The sequence below is a fragment of the Dermacentor variabilis genome, chromosome 5 (genome assembly GCF_050947875.1).
Source record: "Dermacentor variabilis isolate Ectoservices chromosome 5, ASM5094787v1, whole genome shotgun sequence".
NCBI lineage: Eukaryota > Metazoa > Arthropoda > Arachnida > Ixodida > Ixodidae > Dermacentor > Dermacentor variabilis.
In genome coordinates this window covers 123,641,858-123,660,072 of record NC_134572.1, presented here as the reverse complement: position 1 = coordinate 123,660,072, position 18,215 = coordinate 123,641,858, and the positions used below count along the sequence as shown (strand labels likewise).

General features: G+C 44.2%; 1 protein-coding gene across 2 annotated transcripts in view; it reads left to right on the top strand.

Moving 5' to 3' along the window:
- The window catches only part of LOC142583129 (hormone-sensitive lipase-like), a 50,792-nt gene that overhangs the window by 28,186 nt on the left and 4,391 nt on the right, over positions 1-18,215 (top strand). The window contains exons 7-8 of one of the 2 annotated variants that reach the window (XM_075693459.1): positions 2,716-3,272; positions 7,693-8,122. In XM_075693459.1, coding sequence (XP_075549574.1) covers positions 2,716-3,272; positions 7,693-7,779 — 644 coding nt within the window. In that variant the 3' untranslated portion in view covers positions 7,780-8,122. Of the gene's footprint in view, positions 1-2,715; positions 3,273-7,692; positions 8,123-18,215 lie in introns of those variants that run through there. The other variant, XM_075693458.1, reaches the window with a different exon arrangement.

The window sequence follows — 18,215 nt, the reverse complement described above, 5'->3', positions numbered from 1 at the left end:
TATAGGGAGTGAGTACGGTTGCGAAATTAAATTGCAAGTACCCCACTAGCTCTAGCATAAGTTTGATATGCAACCTTTTTGATGCAGGAATAAAGGAAGCTTGTGTATTAAGTTACGTCATTTCTGTACCCTATGCTCCTACACTGTCTGAAGCCCGCACAAGACCCGGCGCGGCTGTATCCCTGATACAGCCTACCTGATTTTTTTTGTCTTTCCTAGAGTCTTGGCAGCTGGGCTATTGTAACTGCCATCTTAATAGAAGCCTACCATACCTTAACTGCAGTGATTTATGCTCTTTGTTGACCGTTTAAGCTCCAGTCATATGCTTTTTCCAGTGTGTCACAACGTTACGTATATTGAAGTTGGTGATCTTAGTGCTCAGATTTCAGAAGCCTGATAACCTGCAACGATTGCCCTTAAAGGGCCCCAGAAATGGTTTGGACAAATTTTGTAGATGCGTAGGGTACAGCTTAAGTAGAACATTCGCACCACAATTTAAGTGAAGTATTACGTAATAACGGAGCTACAAGCAATTGCAAGTTACCCTCCTCCCTAGCCATGAGTTTCCCTCCTCAACTTGTTCGCCGAGCCATCGGGGCTAAGCTCCGCCTTCACTGATTCTGCGTCACAACGCGACGTCACATTGTCCACTTCCGGTTGTTTTTGAGCCCACCCCCGCCCGCGCGAAACCTCTCCGCTAGCCGCTTGGCCGTTGACCCCAAACGAGAGCTATCAAAGCAGCATGCATTGCGAGCATTCTGTTGCAGCGCCGAATGTGTCTGGTATTCCGTTAACCACACACTAGCGGAATGGTTCCACGGAACGATGGAAGCATAAACTCAAGCTGATGAAGGAACTTTAGTGTAGACGTACGTGAGCTGCCTGATCGGTCTCCATGGTCCAGCCACCCGTTAGCGCAGAGCTTGACCAGCCAATGAAAGAGCTAATATTGCTCTAACCAAGTGTAAAACATTTTAAACATTTACAAAAACGTGTTAACGATTACACTCCTGTGAAAAATTTATACCAGCAGCAAAGAAGAATACGTTTTGTTACTGCTACTGTGTCTGGTTGAGCTCTACGCCACCAGGTAGCTGCACCGTGCAGACCATTCACATTTGCGCTTCTGTTCATCCCCTGAAACGGCACGCAAAAGGACACGGCCAGGCCCTGTCCTCTTTGCGCTTGCGTTTACCCTAATACCGGACTCGCGAAACGCTATTGCATTAGTAATCTTCCGGTGTAAAGTGACAGCCGCAATCGCACCAATCCTGGCGCCGATCGGATAGCGGCAGTCCGATGCGCTGCAGCCAGTCCGTTCGTCTACTGGCTTGCAGAGGGACACAATGTCGCAGCTTGACATATTGCCAGTCGCTACGTTTGCAGTCCACAACGCAACAAACTCGAATCACAGTGCTCGCGAAAAGACGGACCAACACTGACGGCGAAGCTCTCGTCTAAGACGGCGCACGTTGTGACACAAGCAGACGACACTTGCTGTGTGCCGGAAGGGCTAAAGTGTACTGAAAAATTGTTCTTGTGCATTCCCTTTATGTTACTTTCTTTTTATAAAAACAAATTAACTAACATTCCAACTATTATGAACATCATTTGTTTACCATAAAGTTGGAAAAATTATCGATCACGCGCCCTGGTCAGCCAATCGGATAGCTTGCCCCACTGATGTCATATGGGTGATTTGCATTATATGGGTAAGGGCTGTTTAAAATTACGCCGCGCAGTGTGCTGCGATCGGCAGCGAAGTGCATTTTTAAAACCTTATAATAAAATACACGCTTTACGGGGAGCACTTAGATGTGTCAATTAACGATCAGAAGGACCCACTCTAAGGACTCAGTATGTTTGTAAAAAATCGTCAAAATCGTTTCGGGGTCTATGTAATAAGGTTGAAAGAAAACACCTGAAAACTCAAACAAAAGTTTGCGTGCTCCTCTCAGAGGAGACAGTAGCGAGTGAGTCGATGTTAGAGTTGATCTATGGTGGAGAGAAGTAAGTAATAAAGGGAAAATCGGAAATCAGGCTGTGCACTTCTGCAACACATGCAAGTTGCGCGCAGTGCACCAACAGCCAGCGGCAGCGGGAACAGCTCAGGGATTGCCATGAAACGCAGGGAGCGCAGCACAACCTCTAGGAATGTACTGTGCAACAAGAAAAGAAGGGAGAAAAAAATATGAAGAGGATGTGAGGGCTGCAGTGGCTTTGACAAAGGAGGAGGTGGGCTTTGAGCTTCAGTAAAAGTGAAAGTGGAGAGGAATTTTGCTTGCGCAGGCTCTGGTCAAGGCAACTGGGGAGAGCTTTGGTGCAAGGAGTTTAGCTTGTCTCCTCACACTGCCCCTCTGCAACTTTCTTTGCTTCTGTCTAGGTTACCAGTATGTTAGTTGTAACACTAGAAATTGTAATGAATTGTTCAGGAAGTGTTTTACTTTAAAAATATAATAAAGAGAAGGCTTACTAGTAGCCAAGATAGAAGCAAAGGAATACTGTGAAGAAATGTTGCAAGGAAACAGGCTGTTCTCTTTGAGAAAGCCCTGCTGCACGGAAGTTAGCTTGTCTCCTCACACTGCTGCTTTGCAGCTTTATTTGCTTTTATCTAAGCTACTAAGGTCTTTAAAGTACTTGGCTTATCAGAGAACTTGTACAAGCTCAAAAGGACATAGGTAGTGCATAAATGTCTGTTAATCTGTTATTTTGCAGCCTACGTTGGTGTGGAGCCACATAATACGAGGCAGGACGCAAGAGACACACAAAGCATTCACACAGCAGTGGAGGCATTGTCATCAGTATCCGGTCAGGAACATGAGACTGCAAGTGAAACACCGCATCTGAAAGCAAGCGTGCCCTCTGAAGAGCCCAGGAAAGAACAACCGTCTCCTCAACATGTAGATCAGCCCAAGAGTCGGAACGATTTACTCCAGGACTGTACAGACCGTGCGTCTCTGCCAGCCACGAATGGCATAGAAGTGAATGCCGGAGAGGAGCACGTCATATTTGAGATTCCTGCTAACCTCTCGGCATCGTTGCAGCGCAAAGCAGCAGAAAGGAGCAAGCAAAGCTTGGAGAAAGTTTCGGGCCCTGCGTCCAGAAGACGGCTTCCCAAGACTCGTCGTGAGGCGCTGCCGTGGTTTCATCCGGAAAATCCATCGAGGTTGAGGACTCTGGAGTCGCTGGTGGCTCGAGCAGAAGACCCACTGATGACACCATACTTGGCTTCAGATGACTTGCTGAGGAAGATGCCTCCTGCCTACTTTTTGGTGAGTGGATTCAGAGGGTTGAGTGTTTTTCCTGTCTTGTGTTCTGCCATTGCAACGTGTGGAAAATGCTTGTCTGGTAAGGGCAAGGAACTTGTCTGGTCTTTCTAGAAAGACCACACCACTGTTTCTTGATTATGTATGAAGCTTAATATGATCAGTTTTTATTGTAATTCTTGAAGCTTATCTTGATATCTGTACAGTTGCAAGCTAACATTTGGAGGCAATAGCATCATTGAAAAATTCAAATTTCTTCTAGCACCGTTTTTCAACATGTGATTGCTTCAATACATTGCATTCATTGAACACACATAAGTAGGATATACCACTTTATTGCAGCTGGCATGCCCACGCTATGAATAATTTTTTTTTGCAGTACTATTGGTCTTACTTTTGCTTCCCTCATGAATATATGTGCTCAAAGTACTCGTACTCCTATTAATATATCTAAGTTTGCCTTAGGTTAGAGTTTCTTGAGGCAGCTCTGTTGCACTTTTTTGAATTCAGTTTTAGTTGGCTGTTAATATTTAATGTTCTTTTTGACCTGCTGTGAAACAAGGAGAGATAAGTGTCATAACTGCCTGGTAGTTGCATCATTGCAATTGTACAACTGCATAATTTCAGTTTAGTGTTCACAGTTTCACTTATAGAGTGTTCCTAACTGCTGTCCTGGTTCTATTATATTAATGAATGAAAACTGGTTTATGTCTTGGTCACTTTACTTCACCTTTCTTTACTTACTTTACCTTTTCGAACTCTTGACTTGTTTCATGTTTAAATTTGATGCACCATTACCAGTACAGCATGAATTGCCTTTCCATTCATTCATTCATTCATTCATTATTTGCCAGCATCAGAAAGCTCTGTGTGTTATATTTACGACCACAAACCCAATACAGGTAAGGGGGGGGGGGGTCCCACTCCGGTGGCTCAGTGTTCAGTACATTTCGAGAAGATGCGGCAGCTCTTCTGCTTATTGCATAAAGTTGTCATATATGCCATTGAAACGATAAGTTCTTATAGATTCTATATGTATATATATATATATATATATATATATATATTAGATGCGAGTGTACATGTAAGCTTTAAAAATAAATGCCCAGGAAGAAGCTAAAGATACACGGTTTTGGCTAACTGGGTTTCTGTTGTGACCATATCTTGAGAAACCCACCGCAATTGCAGCATTGTGACTTGTGCTGTAACTTTAACACATATTTATCTATTTCCTAGACACATCTCAAAAGTGTTGGAATTTTACTTTCGTGCTATTTTGCATTTGAAGATAGCCAAATATACAGTAGCAACTTGTGTTGTAAGCAGCATGGCAACAATTGACTAGAGGAAGTTGAATTTTGGAGACAGCATTACTCAGACAACTTCCACATAGGAAAGCAAATGTTCATATGTATGTTCAATACTTTCCTTAATAATGCGACCATAACTAGGTAATATTCAGGATACTGTGTCATACTTGTGCCCATTTTTGTGGCAAGCTAATGAAACCATGAGGTTGAGGTTCTGGATTAAAGAACTAGAAACCTCAGTTCAAAATCCCAACATATACTTTTCCAATAAAGCAAGCGGTAATGTCACAGCAGATGCATGCACTTCCTAATTTTTCTTCACTGTGAATATCAATAAAGTTGACACACACTTAAGCGTGCCGATATCTGAGCATGCGTCGCTCAAAAATTAGCAAGTGTGGCCCCTATGTATATACACATGAATCGCAGCAAGATGTTGCAGGTAAACCGAGAAATTACTACTATTTTCATAGTTAGAGATATTTTTTGCCTAGCACCACCTAAACGGATGGAACGAAAGTGCTGAATCAAGAAGTTCGCTGTCCTTCCGAATGTGGTGGGTCAGAACATCTTACCTCAGCTGCGAATGTTTTAGACCTTTCCAATGAGAGCTCCCTAGTCACACTCATAATGCATTCCATTCGTGTGTTGTTGCATTCCTATTGCTGGGCTAGTTCTGTGCAGTGCAGACAAGGCTAAGGCATGCCTGCAATGACAAGGCATGGCAAGACAATGGCAATGACAATGACAATGACAATGGCAAGACAAGGCCAGCCTGCAATGAGGAGCGCCAGCTGCATATTATACGAAGCAAGGAGGGATCGCTCATTGTGTTCCAGTAATACTTGTCTGACTTCCTTCCATTCAGCCAGTTTTGCAGTGACTGCAAACCCCCCCTTTTCGGGTTGTTTTTTCTGGTTATGGACCCAGCCCATAGTTTCTGCTGCTCTGCAGTGAGATAAAAGGCGACCTGTAGCACGGAAAACATGCACCAAGCAGCCCAATGTCTTACGTATTGGCTTCCCCTCACCCTGTTCTTGTGTGTAGTCTTTTTTGTCACACCCAGAGCAGCCGTCACTGGTGTTTTTTTTTTTTTTTTCTCTCTCATGAGCTTGTGCAGAGGACAAGAAAATAAGAAGAGTTATTATATCAAACACCATACTAGAATAGAAGCTCCATTCCTCCGAACATAGAGAACAATGCACCAAGCATGGCACATATGCTGCAAATGAAGTACGTGTACATGCAGTCACATGTAATGCTCATGCATTATTTTTGGCTAACAACATGTTTATGGAGGTGACATAATAGTTTCGCAGAAACCCACAAGGTGGAGAGAAGTAATCAATTTTGAGGAACCCGTCTGGGTTTCCTTTGCAGTAGTGCTTAGCTTATGGGTTTCCTTTGTAGCACTTAGCTACGTTTGGGTGGATGTCTCATTTTACTTTTGTTAATTACTTCTCTCCACCTTGCGAGTTTCTGCAGAACAATTATGTCAAACTCTTACCTTTGCTTCAAGTGGTAGATGAATTCGATTCTGCCCTGCTATCTGCTAGCCGCCAGGTTAGCTCAGATGGCAGAGCGGCTGCCCCGGAAAGGCAGTGGTCCCGGGTTTGAGCCCCGGACCCGGACGAATTTTTCTTCAACTGCGAGGCTTTTCTTTCGAGGAACCCTTATGGGTTTCCTTTGTAGCACTTAACTACGTTTGGGTGGATGTCTCAATTTTCTTTTATTAGTTTATGAAGGGGATGACTTAGTTCATGCCTGCATATGGAAAATGGGACAAGAACAGTGTAAGTGACCCAATGTAAAATAAACTGTTATTTTTTACTACAATGTATATGGGTTGTGTACTGTCAAATTTTTGCTGGACGTCAGTTTGCTTTTCTGTTGTTTGGGTACACAGGCTCGTAGAGCAAACCTCAACCTCCAGCTTCCTGAGAGAAAAAAGGAAAATGCTGCCTAAGCTATTCTGCTCAATTTTTTATACATGCCATCTTTTAGGTCCGGGGGTCCTGCCTATACTATTAGGTACACTTTTAATTGGCGCATTCACTTTATCGTCCCTTTGCACAGCCAAACTGATCAGGTGTGAATACGAAATGTCTGCACTGGCAGCATCACAGTGTAACATCTGTAAATGTGCGCTAATTCATTGGTGGAGCGAGGATTGCACACAGCCTGTGATTGGTTTTGGGATAACGTTGAACAGACTTAATACTTGCGCTATCTGCAAAAATTGATAGCCCCCCCATCACACTTTCTTGTGTGTTTGTGCACGTGCTCTAAATGGCTGTCTATATGCACAAGTATTGTAGATAACACTGATAATCTTTATTGCCTTTTACATATTTATTGTACACATTCTTGCAGATTTTATTCAGTTTTAGCTGATTTTATTTTTATATTCCGAGATGCTTCCGCAGGCTGTGTTCGAGGCTGATGTGCAACTTTGCCGCTTGCACAGGGAGCGCTACAAGGTTGTGCTTTTAGAGCTCTGTACTTAAAATGCTCCCCTTGGGAAGGGGGGTCTACAATAGCTGTAGCATTTCCTGAGCCGGTACTTTGCTATTTTCCTCATGTACTAGAATAGCATAGCTCGTGGACACTAGGCGAAATGCACATGTGAGTTTATTGTCCACAGCTTGCATAGAAAACGACACTGTACGTCTTGGAGAACAGGACAGGTCTGGCCACAAGACATGAGAATATTAGTTAGTGCTACTACCATGCCCATGGGCCACCTTCTGATAGCACTGAACCATCTATTATGGCTGTGCATCTCATTAGAGCTTGTGCAACTTTCTGGAGCAGTCACTGTTTGATACCTGGCTGCGCCTATGCATGTAAGTAAGGGCAGGCAGCATGGTTGTCACATGGAACTTTCCACAGCATTTATAAATAATGCAAACACTGCAAATAGCCCATTTTCTCTTCTCTTTGCTGCTCTTTCTACATTACTCTAGGCTGTCCATAGTTGTTTACCCTATCCCCCTGCTGGCTGGTGTTCAGCGGTTAGCTGTCCGCAAGGCAGTTATAGTCCTGCCAGCAGAACACTCTCCTTCTTGTTCTTACAACCATAAATAAACCGTTTGCTCGTCCTTTGTTCATGGCAGGTATGTCTTGGCGGTCCGGAATGTGAACCTAAAGACGAATGCAACCCTAACGTGACGAACACAGTGATCTGCTCTTGGCATTTCTGATCGTCGTGGATGCACCTGTGGTGGAGGGATGAATGAACTTTTCTTTTGCATGGTGTTCCCTCATGCTTTGTTTACTACGAAATAGAAACTATTTGATGTAAGCGACCAGCAGTATGCTTTACGGTGAAAAGGAACCAGTCCTGTCATTGTTCAGGACATTGTATTCCTGTCTGCACTGTACGCACACCATCAAAATGATGATGGTATGCTAAGGCAGCACTCGTCACTCAAGAAACGTAAGGAGTGGGGTGGGGGCGCATCTCTCGACGAAAGCAGATCCCCCGTCATAACACCTGTGCTGAATGTGCAAAGAAAATTTTTTTCTGTCATGAGTGAGTGGTGGTAGCCTGGTGGTAGAATATGAACTACTTGCAAGATGGCTGCCGTGGTACTCCTACCTTAAACCTTGGTATAATAAACTTCGATATAAAGAAATCCTCAATATAACGAAGTGTTAAACTTTTTATAACTTCTTTTCCAATGAACAACAATGTATATAACGAAGTGTGTTTACGCACAATTTCAATATAACAAAATTTCATTGCTGCCGCGAAGGAATACCGAAAATAAATGGAAGCTTCCGCGGACGCAGATGGTTGAATGCTTGAATTACAAGTGGCTGCATGCAAACACACCTCTGAAATTGCGCACTGTGTGACCAAGAGTGACCGCCAAAGCAGAGCAACATTTATTAATGTTTAAAGGGACTGACAACCGATTTTCAAGGATGAGTGACCTAGTTTTTTATGGCGCAACACAAAGCTCATCCTCGGTAGTGTTTACATCTGCAGCGGTTACTTCCAAAAGCGCGTTAATATTTAGTAAGCAGAATTTTTCCATCTGAGCAGCCTCTAAAAAAGTAAGAGTCCCTTCTCCAGCAACGCTGAGAAGTGAGAGTGACATCGATAGCCCGCCTCGCAAATTGTCAAAGCCATCCATCGTTCCGCTTTCACAGGAGTGAGTGTAACTGTGGTTAACAACCTACATTTTTACCCTTTCAACTACTTTTGAAAGTAAAAAGCTGGTGCAATAAGTTTGCGTTGTTGTACAGACATTTCTTATATTTGTAGCGCGTTTTTCCCTAAGTACACGCCTCTGTCATGACTGGCTGGCTCCCGTCGTCATTGTTTTGTCAATAGACGAGCCAAGCCAATTAATCGAAAACAAAGGTGAAGGCAGCGCCGCTTTTCTGCCCACTACAAACGAAGGCTTATGTGAACATTGTAAGTCAGGAAAGACGTATAATAATAAAGAGTATACTGCACTTCAATACCAATAAAAAGACCAGGAACCGCATACACTAGTAGAAGGTCACAGGGTGGACCTCTTATGTAGCTTCATGTTTTTGCCGCGTGAGCCACCAAAGGTCATTTTTTTCGACTTCTAGCGATGAATTAAAAATATAAATCCACGTTTAATGAGAAAAACATGGCTCGTTTTAGCCACTATGATGGAGAATCATTCCACCAGCGAGGTTATCTTGATTCATGTTCCGAGCGGTTGTCTGTCCCTTTAAAGTCCAAGTGAGGTAAGATCCTATCGCGCCCCGTGCGCTGTATGCTTTGGGTGCGAGTTATAGCGTGTGAGGATGAGCCGAGAAGTATGATGGATTGGTGAGAACCATATTCCCATGCTAGCAAGGGGAATGAGAGAGGGACGCTGGCTCGCGGTAACGTGCGATCAAGTGGGCGCGAGAGGAGGGGAAGGGGGTGAGTTGGGGCAGGTTTGCCCGCGTTTCCTTTTCTAGCACAGCCGTGGCTGCGCATATGAAACCCGCGCACCATGTTTTAGCGATAATCTGCTGCGTGTGCAAAGGCTAGGCGTGTGCGGCATCATGGGCACTGTCTTGCTCCGCATTTAGCACTGGAGATTACATTATCTCGACTTTCGGAGACGTGTTAAAGTGAGAGGCTGACGAAGCATTCGCTCCTCGCTACCGGAATTTTATTGTGAGAGCAATTATATGGACACTTCAGGCACATTTTCATTGTCAATGTGGGGTTGATGCTCCGTATAAAGTTAAAGTCGATAACACTGTGGCCGCATGCCGTATGCTGTAGGTGTGTCGAGGGAAAGCGTGCGAGGGTGAGCCGACGATGGTGGCTTGGATCTTACGCGCGCAAAGGAGAAAGGTGGGGAGGAAGCACGCTGTCTTCCACTGCATGCAATGCATGGGGGGAGTTGGGGGCGTTCTACTCCGGCGGCGGCTGGTATAGCATGGCCGCGTGGGCCCTATTTTGAAAGCGACCTGCGATGAGTACAAAGTCTTAAGTGCCACGAGGGCTTATGCAACCTTTGTCCGTAAAGTTTTGAGACTGGTTTATTTTCTTCTCTAGAAATGATTCCCCAGAACAAGTGTTGGTGCGTATGTGTAGTGCCGTCTTTTCGGGCTAACCTGAGCTATTTATGTTAATTGCTGTGGCAGCCTCTACATGGTGCTACATGTAGAAAAATATGTTGTCACTAGTCGTCTGTGCATTCTACTGTGAGTGAATGTGGAGAGATGGACGTCCACCTCGAACAGCGTGTAAACATAAAATTCTGTGTGGAGCTTGGCAAGACAGCCACACAGGCAGACGTATGAGCTCCGTCGTGACACTTATGGCAATGAGAGATTATCGCGGACATGAGCTTTTGAGTAGCACAAGAGGTTCATTCTGGAGAGACCGTCGGTGGATAACGACACAAGGTATGGGTGCCTTGCAACCTCGCGGAATGAAAACAATGTGGTTCGGATCAGGGAGATTGCACAGCAAGACCGCACCATTACAGTCCACATGCTATCAGATGCTCTTGACATTAGTAAGACAACATGCCACCAAATTTTGTTTGAGGACTTGGGGAAATGAAAGCTGAATGCCAGGCTTGTGCTGCACTCCTTCACACAGGACCAGAAGGACACGCGGGAATCGGGGAGCGCTGATTTGCTCTCCGAGGCAGAGAAGGATGCTGTATTCGTCGACAGCATCATTGCTGAAAACGAAACATGGTCTTTTCAATACGATCCTCAAACAAAGAGGCAGAGCGCCCAATGGCGGTCCACAAGCTCTCCAGCGTCGAAAAAGGTGCGACGACAGAAGACCAAAACAAAGACGATGCTGATAGTTTTTTTTTTATGCCAGAGGTGTCATACACCACGAGTTCATCCCGCAAGGGCAGACGGTGAATTGGGAGTTTTATGTCCTCGTGTTCCAACACATGCGTGATGCACTGCCACGCCGTTGCCCTGACTTATGGGCATCTGGACAATGGAGCCTTCTCCACGATAAAGCAAGGCTGCACACTGCTGCTCTCAGCGTGACAAAATTTCTCGCCAAGCACAGCATTACTGTACTTCCCCATCCGCCATACTCGCCTGACCTCTCCCCGTGCGACTTTTTCCTGTTTCCTCGTGTGTACAGAGCCCTAAAAGGTCGCTGGATGGGGAGCGTGGAGGCCATTCAAGATGCCATGACAAAGGAGCTGACAGCCCTACCAAAAGAAGCGTTTTTCAACTGCTTCCAAGACCTCAAGAAGTGTTGGAAGCCGTGGTTTTAACAAGTGAACTAGAACATACTTGATATCAAGAGCTTATCGAAAAGATATTTTCACCGCTGAATTTTAGGGCACAATACATTCCTGAAAAAAGTATACAAGATAAACAAGTCTTACGCAGAAGAGAGAAAAAAATTTCATGTTTGAAGCGAGAGTAGATAAGTGTGCATCTGTTTTTTGAAAATTGCTTCTGATCGGCTTTCATTCACTAACCATCACTGCCATCCTGTTGGAGGTTAAAAACGAAGGAATAAGGTGTGTTAGTTTTTGCTTGCCGTATTTGGTCCGAATCCTTTCACTGTAATAGGTGGTTTTCCTAAGATTATACATGTGTGTCTTCTGGGAGTAAGTATCCTTAAATATATCTGTGTCCGATTTATTTGATCGTAAATGACTGTCACTACCTTTTTACAAAATGTATTTTTAAATTTTAGTATGCTGTGCTTATGAAAAAGTGGAGATGAAGGCGTTTGGCATGGAACATTTTCGATTACTGTGTGCAATATTCTTTTTTGCAGCCTGTGAATACTATCTTTATTTGTTTTTGTTGTTGTGTCACAGAATAATAAGCAGTAATGTACGCGCGAGTAAACTAAAGTGTATAAAGCTGCTTTGTCATCCAAAGGGGCAGTAAGCATCTGATTTTGCCAATTATGCCAATGGACTGCGATATGTGGTGCAAAGATTATCTATGTGATTGGACCAACTCAATGTTTCGTGAAAGATAACGCCTAAAAACTTTTGAGTCTGAACGCGCTCAGTCGGAGCTCTTCGAAATGTGAGCTGCATATTGCGGCGAATACAATGGTTTCGTGGTTGAAACATAATGTACTTCGTTTTCTTGATGTTTAATTCCAACTTATTTGTTCTCAGCCATAGCGACATATTGCTAAGCCAAAGGTTCGCTTCTTGTTCTATACTAAACATATCTTGGCCAATTATATCAAACAAATTCGCACAGTGCGATGTCTGCACATGCCATTGTGATTTTTCTGCCGATGAATACATGTGACATCGCCAAATAAGTGCAGTTAAAGTTCCCTCAAGAAGACTAATTGCGAATTTATTGATGGAAACACGTACACTAGTCAACGAAGTCACCAAACGCCTGGGTTAATAAAAGCGCATGTTGGCGCTGTGCCGCCAATACAATTCTGCTGCATATACACCGGTGAACTGCCGCTCCCGCTGCAGTTTTTGCAATTTTAAATTCCCCTAGGGAACTGCTTGGAAATGTACAAAGCTACAGTTTGACCAACCTTTCAGTGCTTCTTTTTAATATTACTAGAGAGAGATGCCACATGATATATTTAAAGGCAGAGCAGCACCAGTCAAAGTAGATGAGTGCTGGCGGCAAGGCTGGGTTTAGTCCTCTGCGGCGTAAGCATAATAAGAAAGAATTCAGTTGAACACAAAATTCACATGCTAAAAGGGACTTCGTTGTGAAACAAACAAATCACTCGGCGTGGTAAGTCTGCTCAGACAGTATCGAGGTGTGATGACTTCCCAAACGTGGCGCGACCTTTTCAGCGAAAATAGAACAAAAATACCATATGCACCAACTATTAGCAATTCTCGTCCTGAACTACCTATTTTCTAAACACATTTCCCCCAAAAAACACAATATCTAAGATGCCCTCGGCCGAAAAGAATAAGGCTGTTAAAGAAGCATTTGTTTGTTATCATTCCTAAAAGACACATCATGATTTAGGCCCTTTACAAACGAGGCAGGGTGAAAACCTCTGACCTAAAAAAAATCAACAAGGGTTATGCATAAAGCAACTAGCAACAGTTCAACATGCGCGAAGCCACGCGTAAAATAGTTGCAAGAACATGAAGTGCACGACAGCTGGTGTGAAGATTTACCGGGCCGCATAAAACCAACAATTTCAATTCTTGCAAGCTTCAGTAACTTTAACATACTACACAATGCGCTCGTGCAGTTGTGCTGCCTAGCTAGCCCAATGTGGTAAAGAAGCGGCAAACAGTATAAGCGGCACACGACATTCAGAACTTTAGCGAAATGCCTTTAAACTGCATGCTGTACTGCAGACGAACTTTGTTGCTTACCCGTCTAAATATGATGGAGTGGAAAAAACACCGACGCGACAAAGGAAAGGATGAGAACAAGAAACTTCCTGCCGAACGGCAGCGTTCCATTGTTCATTTCATTTCATTTCATTTTATTACCTTAAAGACGCCATTCGGGGTGTTACATAAGGGGTGGTTAACATGTGGACACAAGAAAAGGCAGGTGTTACATTGAAATACAAGTTTGAACAGTTTCTAGAAATTGTGAATGACATGTGATGGCAGCGACATTAAAGGGTAGGTCGTTCCAGTCCTTGGCAGCTCGAGGAAAAAATGATGATTGAAAAGTGACAGTTCATGTTCGAGGACGAGAAACTTGGAATTGATGGCTGGTGCTCTGTGACATGCGTGAAGATGATGGCGTGGCGTAAGGCGGGCGGCTTAGTGAGCTGTAAAAAAATTTGTGGTAAAGAGAGAGTGTGGCGATGCGACGACGAAAAGCAAGAGATGCCAAGCTAGATTGTGCCTTTAAGTGTGAAATGCTGATGTTATATGAATATGAAGAATGGATGAATCTAGTTGCACGATTCTGAACTGACTCGAGTGCATTGATGATATATGTTTGATGAGGGTTCCAGATGGCGGCGGCATATTCCAGTTGTGGTCTGACAAATGATTTGTATGCGAGTAGTTTGACGTGCTGTGGAGCATGACGAAGATGACGCCTCATGAACCCAAGAATCTTGTTCGCTGACGAAATTACGTTAGTCGCATGCGCATTCCAGGAAAGGTCGTGGGACAGGGTTACGCCTAAGCACTTATAGGCTAGAACTGATTTTACTGGGATGTTTGTTATTGTGTAAGTAGACAGGTAAGGATTACGATGGCGGGAAATCGAAATAAGTTTGCACTTGTTAGGGTTCAAGGCCATTTGCCAACAGTTGCATCAGTCCTGCATGTTATTAAGGTCATTCTGGAGAGATGCTTGGTCAGAAATGTTAGTCACAGTACAATAAATCACACAGTCGTCAGCGAACATACGAATAGGACAAGATACATGCAGCGGAAGATCGTTAATGTATATTTGGAAAAGAGGCGGTCCTAAGACTGAGCCTTGAGGGACACCTGAAGTGACAGGGAGGGGTTCAGAGGAGACGTTATTGACAAGGATGAACTGGGAATGATTAGTAAGGAATTCTTTTATCCGTTCTACTACAAGAGGATCCAAGTTCAATCAGGATAATGTTATTAGCAAGCGGTTATGAGGCACTGTGTCAAAAGCTTTAGAGTAGTCTAGAAAGGTGGCATCGGTTTGAACGTTTTTATCAAGATTAACGTGGAGATCATTAAGGAAGATAGCTAGTTGTGTTTCACATGAAAGCCCTTTACGAAAACCATGTTGAGAAGGATGAAAGAAGTTTGCCAAGTCTAAAAAGTTCATGATATGCGAGTATATGACATGTTCCATGATTTTGCAAGGAACACTAGTTAACGAAATGTGGCGGTAGTTTAAGGGGGAGTCTTTGTTGCCTGCTTTGAATACTGGAACGACCTTTCCCACTTTCCAATCATCCGGTAAAGCACCTGTAGACAATAATTGCGTGAACAACAGAGTGAAACATGCCACGGATATATGCTTAGTATTCATTAGGATCTTTGAGTTAATTTCGTCTAGACCAGAAGAAGTACATAAGTTTTTTTTTTTTCAACGATTGATAGTATACCATCTATCGAAAATACAATGGGTGGCATATGCGATGTTATGTTAGTAGGTAGTGGAAAGTCTGGAGTGGTAGTTTCTTTTGTAAACACGGAAAAAAATACTGTGTTGAATATGTCAGCGCACTCGGCGTCCGTGGCGGTGTCGCCTGCTGCATTCGTCACGCTGATGGTACGAGCTTCTTGGGGATTTAAAATGCGCCAGAACTGCCAAGGATTTTGAGTAAGTAGCTGGGGCAGATCGATGTTATAAAAAGATTTTTTAGCAGTGCGAAGGGCACTCAGGTAGGCATTCTCTGCCATGTAGTATTTTGACCAGGCCTCGGTGCTTCCAAGACGCGTGGCTAGCCGGAAGCGACGTTTCTTTTGGTTTTCAAGCTTTTTTAAAGCTTTGGTGAACCATGGTTTATTTTGATTAGTGTGCATAGTTATTCTTGGTATATGTTTGTTTACGAGTTCATTAACGTTATTTTTAAATAGTGTCCAGTTTTCTTGAGGCGAGTGCATATGTAATAATGTCTCAAAAGTTGAAAAGAAGTCGCCTAACTCGTAATTAATAGCTTCGTAGTTCCCTTTATCATATAGGCATATAGTTTTGTTGGATTTTTGTTGTCGCATGGGTTGAAAGGTGAAGGTGGCATGGATTACATTATGATCACCTACCTCACGGAGGTAAGTTATGGATGATAGACTGTCAGGATGGCTGTTTAGTACAAGGTCGAGTACATTAGATGTGTCTTTTGTAACCCGCGTAGGCTCTAGCACAAGTTGAGTTAGACTGAAACTAAGACACACATTAACAAATTCTTTAGCAGCTTCATTGCCTATGATTAAAGCACTACTGTTAGTCCAGTTGATTTGTGGAAAATTAAAGTCGCCGAAAAGCAGGATTTTTGCGTTCGGGTGTTTTTCACTAAGTTTGCTCAAGATGCGATAGTTTATGCAAAAAATCAGGAGTGTTATGTGGTGGTCTGTAAAAAACGCCCAAGAGAACAGTCTGTGGTGAAGCGCGGCATATTAGCCATGTTATTTCCAAGTTGCAAGCGTGCACGCTAAATGGTGATGCGCGGCGATTAGCACACCACCACCTCGTGAGATTTCGCGGTCTTTCAGGTAAAGGCAGAAATTCGGCAAGTCAGCAAGAACCTCAGTATTGGTAATATCATCAGTCAGCTAGGTTTCAGTTATCAGCAAATTACGGTTAGACGACAACACGAGGTTAGACAGAATATCGCGTTTAAGGAGGAAGCTGCGTGCGTTGGCAAAGATTACGGAAAATTTGAGGGAACTGTAGAAGGACCGTTGCCTCCGCTGATGAGGCTTTGTGGGGAATGATTAGAACTGTATCGCCGGCACGTTCTTGCCGGTATTTGAGCCCCCAACCATGCAACAATTCTTCTAGATTCCTTGAAGTTTTTGCCACCCTACACATGCAAAGGGTGTAGCTTATTTTGCTCTGAAAACGTAAATAAGGCAGAGAAGCACAAGCAGCGACGCAGCAAACTACGGCGCGCGGCTGACTCCTTTCCCGAGTGCTCTGCACAAGGCCGCCACCTGTGGCGCGTCCATCGGCGCGCATTACGCGAATAGCGTGAAGATCCCCGCACCCCTGAACATAGGCTATGCCCCGAATCTTCTGCTTTGCACTTCAGCCGCAAGGTGACTAAACATTGCGGAAAAGCGAACCTTTTTTATGACAGGAGACGCAGGCTTTCAGACAGCCAATTCAATTTAGCTCATTGAAGGGTATGGGGTCCAATAACTTATAGGGGTGAAAATACAGCAGTTTAGCGAGGCTCTTTAAGTTCTGTGGACAGATTTACAAGAGCAACACGCAGCCATGTGGCCTCACTGTGCAAATGTGTCTTGGTGATTCTGTGAGCTTCTGGCATCATGGTTCAGCCCATTGTGATTTCAATTATAATCCGCATGGTGCAATGGACATTTTGTCATGCTGATCCGCGGATTGCATTAATGTATCGCTCATTGCTCTGTGCTAGGAAAAGGCCCCCTTCTAAGGTCCTGGATAAGGCTGAATTATTACATTTTTTTAATTCACATTATAATTGCACTATTGTTGTTTTATAAATTTTACCCATGGGGGGAATATAAAATTAGCACCATGTGTGTAATGCACAAATACATGTTACTGTTACACAGGGTGTCTACCAACCAGGGAAACTGGGAAATCTCAGGGATTTTGAATAGCCTGGAAATACTCGCGGAAAACTCGGGTAATTTGTGCTTCAATCAGGGAAAATCAGCAGTCATTTTATTGAAAGGGAACGAAAGTCACGCTAGTGCTGGCTCGAGTAAAAGAGAGGATTCGTAACGAGTTGTCTTTGACACCGTGTCGTCGGCTGGAGGAGTTGCCAGTGCACAGACAATGACCGATTTTCTGGACACCCGATTTTAGGGAAATGCCCGATAATTCGGACGGCTTCGTGGCACCACCACGTGCCCCTAGAGTGCAATGTATAAGAATGTCTGTAATTTCAGACGCAAGAACCCTTCACTGCCCGATTTTCCGGGCTTTTTGCCGTGACCGCAGATCCTAAACGGCATTAATCAAAGCCAACACCGCCGTTTTGATTATCTCGCCACCTTGAACCAGCGCTTTCGCACGCAGATCCGCTGGCAGCCGTAGCCACCACCGCGGCAACGCGAGGCTTAGCTGCTTCGATGTCTGCTGTTCATGCCGTTCGGTGCCATGTTTCTCATTGAAAGAATTCGCTGCTGTCAGTAATGGCACCGACTTCACCTTTGTAAACCTCACGATTGGTTTCGAAGCTTAGAAAGCATGGCGCCTGGCATAATGTCGGTTCCCAAATCACAGCTTCGCCTCGGGACAGGAATGTTACGCGGTGAAGCATACGTGGAGTATTGCGGTGAAGCTTAAGCGTAGGAAGGGCAATTGTCACCATATCATGTGGGGGTGCCCTAAGCACCCCCTTCCCCCTTTCCTCAAGCAATTAATATCTAGTGAGGAGCAGTGGGAGGCTGCCTTGCGCAGCTCCAGGCCCGATCTTCAGGAGGCCATCCTGGAGTGGGCTGAGAGGATTAAAGGAGGCCTACTTCAAGTAGTTCCTCCCCCCACCCTCTATTCCATTGCCCCCTTCCCTTTAAAGAGGGATAAATAAAGTTTTTCATCA